Genomic DNA, 7,595 nt, shown 5'->3' with positions numbered 1-7,595 from the left:
TGGCTCATGGCTGTAATCCTAGCCCTCTGGGAGGCTGAGGCAGGCAGATTGCTTGAGGTCAGGAGTTCAAAACCAGCCTGAGCAAGAGCGAGACCCCATCTCTACTATAAATAGAAATTAATTGGCCAAATATATATAGAAAAAATTAGCCGGGCATGATGGTGCATGCCTGTAGTCCCAGCTACTTGGGAGGCTGAGGCAGGAGGATCCCTTAAGCCCAGGAACTTGAGGTCACAGTGAACTATGATCATGCCACCTTACTCTAGAGCTTGGAACGGAGTGAGACACTGTCCTCTCCAAAAAAAATAGTTTGGAAATAACCCTAAGGAGATAGCACACACATTAGAATTTCCAATACACACATACAGGGAACTCATGTTGTCTGTGTTCCATTCTCTTCCTATTTGCCATCTGAGTGCACCCTGGGAAGATCATGTTAAGACTTGTGGTGGGGGAAGGCTTAGGGCAGCCAGTGTCAACCATCTTCCTTCTACTGGGCTTAAACACCAGTGAAATCTGCTAGCACCTAATACTTTTTACATTCTGGGACCAACTGTCATCTGGCAAATCCCTACTGCTCAAAGACGACACTTTCACACAACTTTTTAACTTATCTGTATTTGTTACAAGTTTTAAGTGGATTGTGACTTGGGCACTACATCTCTATTCACAAGCCTCACTTTTCAAAACAGTTTTACAACACAATGGGTAGGGCTTATAATTTTGTTCCTCTAAACACCACTTCTTTGGAAAACAAGCCCTGTGTGTAGAGTTTCAAGTTGCTTTAGACATACTTATTTCTAGAGGACTAGTACATGCACAAACTACAAGGGGATGAAAAGTTTAAAAAGTAGATTCTAGAAGATGAACTCAAGCCATTTTAACAAATACTTTTCTTCTAAATGTCAAGATCTTAGAATACTCAGTGACAAAAGATTTGGTCTACTAAGGAATCTGGCTTGATAGCTAAGCACTCTAGGCCACAAAGTTAACAGAGGTTAGATACATCTTACAACACTTTTTACCTCAATCTGTTACAATAAGCCAATGTGAAACCAGAAAAGCATTACTAGCTCTGCTTTAGTGCCTAAAGTATCACAGTATCACACTTAGAAGTAGAAAGAAACCTTATCTTCCCCTTAAAGTAGTTATTATCATGCCATACAGATTTTTTTTAATGTTAAAAATAAAGAAAAAAAAATCCTTGAAAATATATTATCGGTGGGAATGAAGTATTGAACACGTATACAAGTCATCCTTCAGGGAGAGCTTAGTCTACTTCTTCCATGCGTGATGTGTCATCGTCTCCTTCAAGAGGTGGCATCTCTTCAGTCACAGCAGCATTGGTATCGTCAGCAGTAGGGTCATCTTCATCGATACCTTTTTTGGAAATAAAACTTATTAGAAAGATTTCTTAAAGCCAGCTAATTAGTGTAATACTACTGGTCTTTGCCCACTTTAAAAAACCGTGTATTACAGGGTAGGTAAACAAATCTCATTTTCATGTCTTAGCTCTTAGGGTGTAAGTGAAAAAGCTCCCTTCATTCCTATGAAAACAGGACTTTAATACATGTTCCCCAAGCAGGCCAACATAATCCAAATTTAAGTAGCTGGAAGTTAACCACCGTTTGAGTTGTCACGTGTTTCTTTTCTGTATTAATATAGTAGAAACACAAGGCTTACCCAGACCAAGTTTGATCATCCTGTAGATCCTGTTAGCATGTGTCTGGGGATCTTCCAGACTGAAGCCAGAAGACAGGAGTGCAGTTTCATAAAGCAGGATGACCAGATCCTTCACAGACTTGTCGTTCTTGTCAGCCTCTGCCTTTTGTCTTAAGGTCTCAATAATGGAATGGTCAGGGTTTATCTCCAGGTGTTTCTTCGCTGCCATGTAACCCATTGTCGAGTTGTCTCTTAGAGCTTGAGCTTTCATAATTCTTTCCATGTTTGCTGTCCAGCCATATGTGCTTGTGACAATACAACATGGGGATGTCACCAATCGGTTTGACACCACCACCTGTAATCAAAAGAATTAGATGACTAGGACCCTAGAAATACCCAGATTATTTTAATCTCTCAGCTTTTGTTGTGAAATGAAATCTAACGAACCCAAATAGCTACAGATCAGAAATAATATTTATATAAATTTAGGTATCCAGAGAGCCAGCACTAAATGCATGGACTAAAATGTGTTTTACATATAATAACAGTTGGGGTTTTTTTGTCAAGAATGTATGTTGGTTTTGTCAGAGAATTTACAAGGAAGAGGGGCTATGTGTGGTTAAGTTTGAAGAACACCTCAGAAGTGGCAATAGTGAAGAAATGTAGATAAAATGTACTCCACATACCTTTTCAACTTTTTTCTCCAAGATGTCTTTCATGATTTTGCAGAGGTTTTCAAACTTTGTTTTCTTCTCTTCCTGTTTCTTTTTCTCTTCTTCATCTTCTGGAAGTTCTAAGCCTTCTTTGGTGACTGACACTAAAGTTTTCCCCTCAAATTCCTTCAGCTGTTGGACACAGTACTCATCAATTGGCTCGATCATATAGATCACTTCTAAGCCATGCTTCCGAAGACGTTCCACAAAGGCTGAGTTAGCTACCTGGTCCTTGGTCTCACCTGAAAAATTAAGATTTTAGGACCTTTAACAGTCAATGGCTTCTTCCTCTACTTCACCTAGCTTTTCTTACCAGTCAAATAATTAAGGATGATCCATATTACCTAGTTTATTCACATTAACTATCTTGCCTAGATCAAACCCACTGTAAGGCTACAAAAGAATAAAGTGATATGATTGTAACATATACTGTCTATTACCTGTTATATAATAGATATGTTTCTGGTTTTCCTTCATTCTGGTGCAATAGTCCTTGAGAGAAACCATCTCATCACCAGAAGCAGATGTGTAGTATCGTAATAGCTCTGAAAGCTTCTTCCGGTTTTGAGAATCTTCATGTATTCCAAGCTGAAACAAAACATGAGCTTTAAAGACTTTCTGCATTAAAAATATCCTTTAAAATCAGGCCAGTTTGAAAACTACTAACAGTCAAATGTATTTACACCAACCTTTATGTTTTTAGAGAATTGCTCGTAAAACTTTTTGTAGTTCTCTTTATCTTCTGCCAATTCGGTGAAGAGCTCTAAGCACTTTTTGACCAAATTCTTTCTGATAACTTTCAAAATTTTGCTTTGCTGCAACATCTCACGGGAAATATTTAGAGGGAGATCCTCAGAGTCCACCACTCCTCTAATGAAATCTGAAAAAACAAAGACCAAATGCATGTAGTTATTCCAAGGACAAAAGATGTGAAACCAAAAAAACAACCCAGAGGCGGTAAGAGGAGTTCCTTTAACCAGTGACAATGACCTTTCTTCCTATATCTACTTACTCAAGTATTCAGGGATTAGCTCCTCACAGTTATCCATGATGAAAACTCTTCGTACATACAACTTGATGTTGTTCTTTTTCTTTCTATTTTCAAATAGGTCAAAAGGAGCACGTCTTGGGACAAAAAGAAGAGCTCTGAATTCCAACTGTCCTTCAACCGAAAAGTGCTGTAATAAAACACAAAGTGTCAATGGACACTACACTGCAAACAGTTTTCACTGAAAGCTACTTAACCTGATAAATAACATACGCAGCACCTATGTAACTTACAGCATTTGGGATGGGTGAGGAAGAGTGGAGAAAGCTAACAATACTACCAACTCTTAAAAATTAACCTAAAGGCTACCTATGAATGAAGCACCCAGCAGTTACCTTCACTGCCAAATGATCTTCCCAGTCGTTGGTCAAGCTCTTGTAGAATTCTCCATACTCTTCATTACTAATATCATCAGGATTTCTGGTCCAAATAGGCTTTGTTTTGTTGAGCTCTTCTTGATCAATGTACTTTTCCTTAATCTTCTTCTTCTTCTTCTTGTCACCATCCTTCTTTTCTTCTTCCTCTTCATCAGAGCCAACATCTTCTATTTCAGGCTTGTCATCGGATTCCTTTTCTTCTTTTTCCTTCTCCTCCTCCTTCTCTTCCTTTTCTTCAGCCTCATCATCGCTGACTTCTTTATCTCGTTCCTTCTCCACCTTAAAAAAAAAAAAAAGAAAAAGAAAAAGATGTGAAATCATCACATCACCTCCACATTCTGGACCTAAAAGGCCGAAAGGAGTGACACACTTACTCTAAAGCCTAAATAGTCACAAAGCTTGTCCCCAATATTCAATACATCTACTACTTAATAGCCTTAGGTATCTTTCCAAAGTAAGCAGAGCTTAAATTCCGAAGAGGCCTCAGCCTACTCTTAAAGTTTGGGTCCTTCCCTTAACAGATCTAAAAATTATTTATTTCGTTTATCTACATAAGGAACAATACAATTTATTCTGCAGTTATGTGGAAACTTACAAAAAGAGTAATGGGATAGCCAATAAACTGAGAATGTTTCTTCACAATCTCCTTTATTCTTCTTTCTTCCAAGTACTCAGTTTGGTCTTCTTTCAGATGGAGGATAACCTTTGTTCCACGACCCATAGGTTCACCTGAAATAAAAATGGACTCCTTTTTAAATCTCAATGGCTAAATCAAGGTTAAAAAAAAACAAAACTAATTTAGCTCAATGCCATACCTAACCCCCTTGGAACAAGTCTACGAAGCGAGATTTACCATTATTATAGATGGAAAGGCTAACACAACAAGTCTAAATGCCTCAAGATACATAACCCCCACATCATGCTACTACACACTAAATCATGGGGCTCACTAGCTTGTTCCAGAGTTGCTGGGCAAACACAAGTTGTGGCTCACATCATCTTCAGGGATCCATTGTTTGCAGCACCCCACCCCCTCCAATGACTGCCTTAACCAGTAAATTTGTCCGTGTGTTGCCTACCTGTGTCAGTTCTAACTGTAAATGATCCCCCTGCTGAAGACTCCCAGGCGTACTGCTCATCATCGTTATGCTTGGTGATCACAGTTACTTTCTCGGCAACCAAATACGCAGAATAAAAACCAACACCGAACTGGCCAATCATAGATATGTCTGCACCAGCCTGCAAAGCTTCCATGAACGCTTTTGTCCCAGACTTGGCGATAGTACCAAGGTTATTGATCAAGTCGGCCTTGGTCATTCCAATCCCAGTATCCACGATAGTGAGGGTTCGATCTTGTTTGTTTGGTATGAGATTAATGTGCAGCTCTTTCCCAGAGTCTAGTTTACTGGGATCTGTCAAGCTTTCATACCTGATTTTGTCCAAAGCCTATTGACAAAAGGACAAAAATTGTCAAACACCCAGTCCCAAGCTGAAGTACGTAATAAAACCCAAACCAATTTCCAATTGATAGGAGACTTACATCTGATGAGTTTGAAATGAGCTCCCTCAGAAAAATCTCTTTGTTCGAGTAGAAAGTATTGATGATCAGTGACATCAGCTGGGCAATTTCTGCCTGGAAGGCGAACGTCTCCACCTCCTCCTCCTCCATGGGCTGGTCTTGGGTCTGGGTCTCCTCCGGCATCTGCAGGACACCGCGCCAGGTTACCGACTGCAGCGGGTCTACGGCGGCACTACGGGGTCACGCCGCGTTCTCCACATATTTTTAGAGCCGCATTTTGGAGATGTGCGAAATTTAAGCAAACCGAAAATAGAAAGCGGCTGACAAAGGGATGACCTCATTTCGAAACGCGGTAATTACAAGCAGCGTGAGCACGCTCCGAGGCGGCCGCGCCGAAGGCAGAGACTCGACCCCGCGCCGTCCGTTGCTGCCGCCCCTCCCGCGCGGCCCCGCGGCGCCATGGCGGCCTCCCCCGCACGCCCCCCGGGCCGGACGCGCCCGGGAGCGGCGCCTCCCCGGGCGGGCAGCGAGCAGGCCCGCAGCGCCCCTCGCATCCGGCCCCTCCCGCCCCGGCGCTTCTCCGGAACATTCTGCAGACCCCAGGCCCTCCGGCCCGTTCCGAAGGGCGGCGCGTAGAGGCCGCAAGAGGCCCGAAGCCCCCGGCGCAGAGACCACGGCAGTCCCGGGCCCCGCGGCCGAGCGGGTTCCAGGAGCCGCCCCGAGCCCCTCGGCCCCGCTCTGCGCCCGGCCCGGCGCCCTCTTGCGCCCTCTTGCCCCCTAGACGCCCCCTCACCTTGGCTAGTGGACCGCAGGGCCCCGCACCGCAGCAGCACCAAGACGCTGGAGCAACTGGCGCGCCGCCCCCGAGCCTCCCTTATATAGCGGCGGGCCCGCCCAGCGCGCGGAGCTTTTTCCAGAAGCCTCCCGAACCTTCCGGAAGAACCCTCCCCAACCGACGCCGCGGCCGCGCGCCTGCGCCTGCGCCCTGGCCGCGGTCTGCTTCTCCTCGGGCGCGCGCAGGGCCCGCACTGGGAACGGCCAGGGCGCCCCTCCCCCAGCAGCCTCCGCGCGTCCCCGCGCCGGCCTCAGTGCGCCTGCGCAGCCCGGAACCCTACGGAAGGTCTCGACGCCTTCCGGGGCCGCCACCCCCGGCCCTCCCCTCGCGGCCCCCGCCCCGCTGCCCCTGCGCTCCAGGGCGGTGGGAGCGCGGGTGGTGGGGGTCGAGTACTGAGTTCCCACGCCCGCGTGTTTGTGAAATTTTAATTGTGTGTGTGTGTGTGTGTGTGTGTGTGTTTTTTGCCGTCAATAAGAAATGTACTTGCTTTAAAAAAATCCAAATGCTGGCATCGTCTGAAATTTTAATTCTTGAAGCGTGTCCGCGTATTGTGGGAGTCTGGGCCGCGGAGTGGGCCGGCCGGGCGGGGCCGGGATGCGCCTTGGTAGGCGCGAGTTCGCCGCCCTGGCTCGCGACCCGGGGCTTTCCCGCGCCTTGAGTCGCCCGCAGAGCGCGTCCTTTGCGCCGCCGGGCCCCGCAGGCTGGGGTTCAGGGCTCTGGTCGACTAAATGCATGCGCACCCTGCTACACCCGTTATGACTCGGTAAAGCCCGTCCTCCTTGCTTATAACTTGAGGTACCCACACGGAGTGCCTAATACGTGGGTGATTAACTTGTCCCCAAAGCCAACTTGTGTTCTGAGCAACGCGAGGTCGCACCGTGAGAACCGCGGAGGCGGCACGTTCCTGAGGCTACCCTCAGGTTAACACACTGGTGCCCCCGCCCCGTGCCCGACCCAGGTCCCCTGCCCCTTCCCTCCCCATCTTTGTCCCTAGCTCCTCCCAGTATTGGCTGCGAGGCCTTGGGGAATACTCTGGAAGCTTCTTACCATGTAAACAAACTTGGTGGAACACTGACTCCACTTCCTGGTCCGTAGGGAAACCCAGCTCCCCCAGGAACAGGAGCTTTCAAACTGGGGCCTTACGAGTGTTTGAAATAACAGAAAGAGCCTTGACTGGCATTAAAAGGGGGAAAAATAGATTGGAAACAGCCCCACCGCAAGGGACCTAGTGCTTGCTGCTACGCCTGAGCTGCGCCGTGGTTTTCCCGGCAGTTAGGAGAGGGAGCAGCAGGTCCCATCCTGCTGCTTTCTGAAGTTTCCAGGTCGCAAGACTGGCAGTGGTGGGCCCCTCTTCCCCCTGTCACCTACCAGCCACTGTCCCGCTCTCCTAACTTGGAGGCCTCTCCCTTTCTACACTAGTGTCTGCCATTGCCCAGGAGGT

At 46.6% G+C, this 7,595-nt stretch overlaps 1 protein-coding gene across 1 annotated transcript in view; it reads right to left on the bottom strand.

Annotated features, from left to right (window-relative positions):
• Positions 1 to 598: 598 nt before the first annotated feature.
• The window catches only part of HSP90AA1 (heat shock protein 90 alpha family class A member 1), a 216,904-nt gene continuing 209,907 nt past the window's right edge, over positions 599 to 7,595 (bottom strand). Inside the window, exons 2-12 of the mRNA XM_012746310.3 lie at positions 6,113 to 6,170; positions 5,341 to 5,502; positions 4,880 to 5,246; positions 4,396 to 4,529; positions 3,759 to 4,079; positions 3,388 to 3,553; positions 3,065 to 3,255; positions 2,816 to 2,963; positions 2,349 to 2,617; positions 1,684 to 2,017; positions 599 to 1,380 (exon numbers count right to left, since the gene is read on the bottom strand). Coding sequence (XP_012601764.2) covers positions 1,271 to 1,380; positions 1,684 to 2,017; positions 2,349 to 2,617; positions 2,816 to 2,963; positions 3,065 to 3,255; positions 3,388 to 3,553; positions 3,759 to 4,079; positions 4,396 to 4,529; positions 4,880 to 5,246; positions 5,341 to 5,502; positions 6,113 to 6,170 — 2,260 coding nt within the window. The 3' untranslated portion in view covers positions 599 to 1,270. The remainder of the gene's footprint in view (positions 1,381 to 1,683; positions 2,018 to 2,348; positions 2,618 to 2,815; positions 2,964 to 3,064; positions 3,256 to 3,387; positions 3,554 to 3,758; positions 4,080 to 4,395; positions 4,530 to 4,879; positions 5,247 to 5,340; positions 5,503 to 6,112; positions 6,171 to 7,595) is intronic.

Source organism: Microcebus murinus, chromosome 6 (genome assembly GCF_040939455.1).
Source record: "Microcebus murinus isolate Inina chromosome 6, M.murinus_Inina_mat1.0, whole genome shotgun sequence".
Taxonomy (NCBI): domain Eukaryota; kingdom Metazoa; phylum Chordata; class Mammalia; order Primates; family Cheirogaleidae; genus Microcebus; species Microcebus murinus.
Note: the sequence above shows the minus strand (reverse complement) of the source record. Positions and strands in the feature narration are given on the sequence as shown.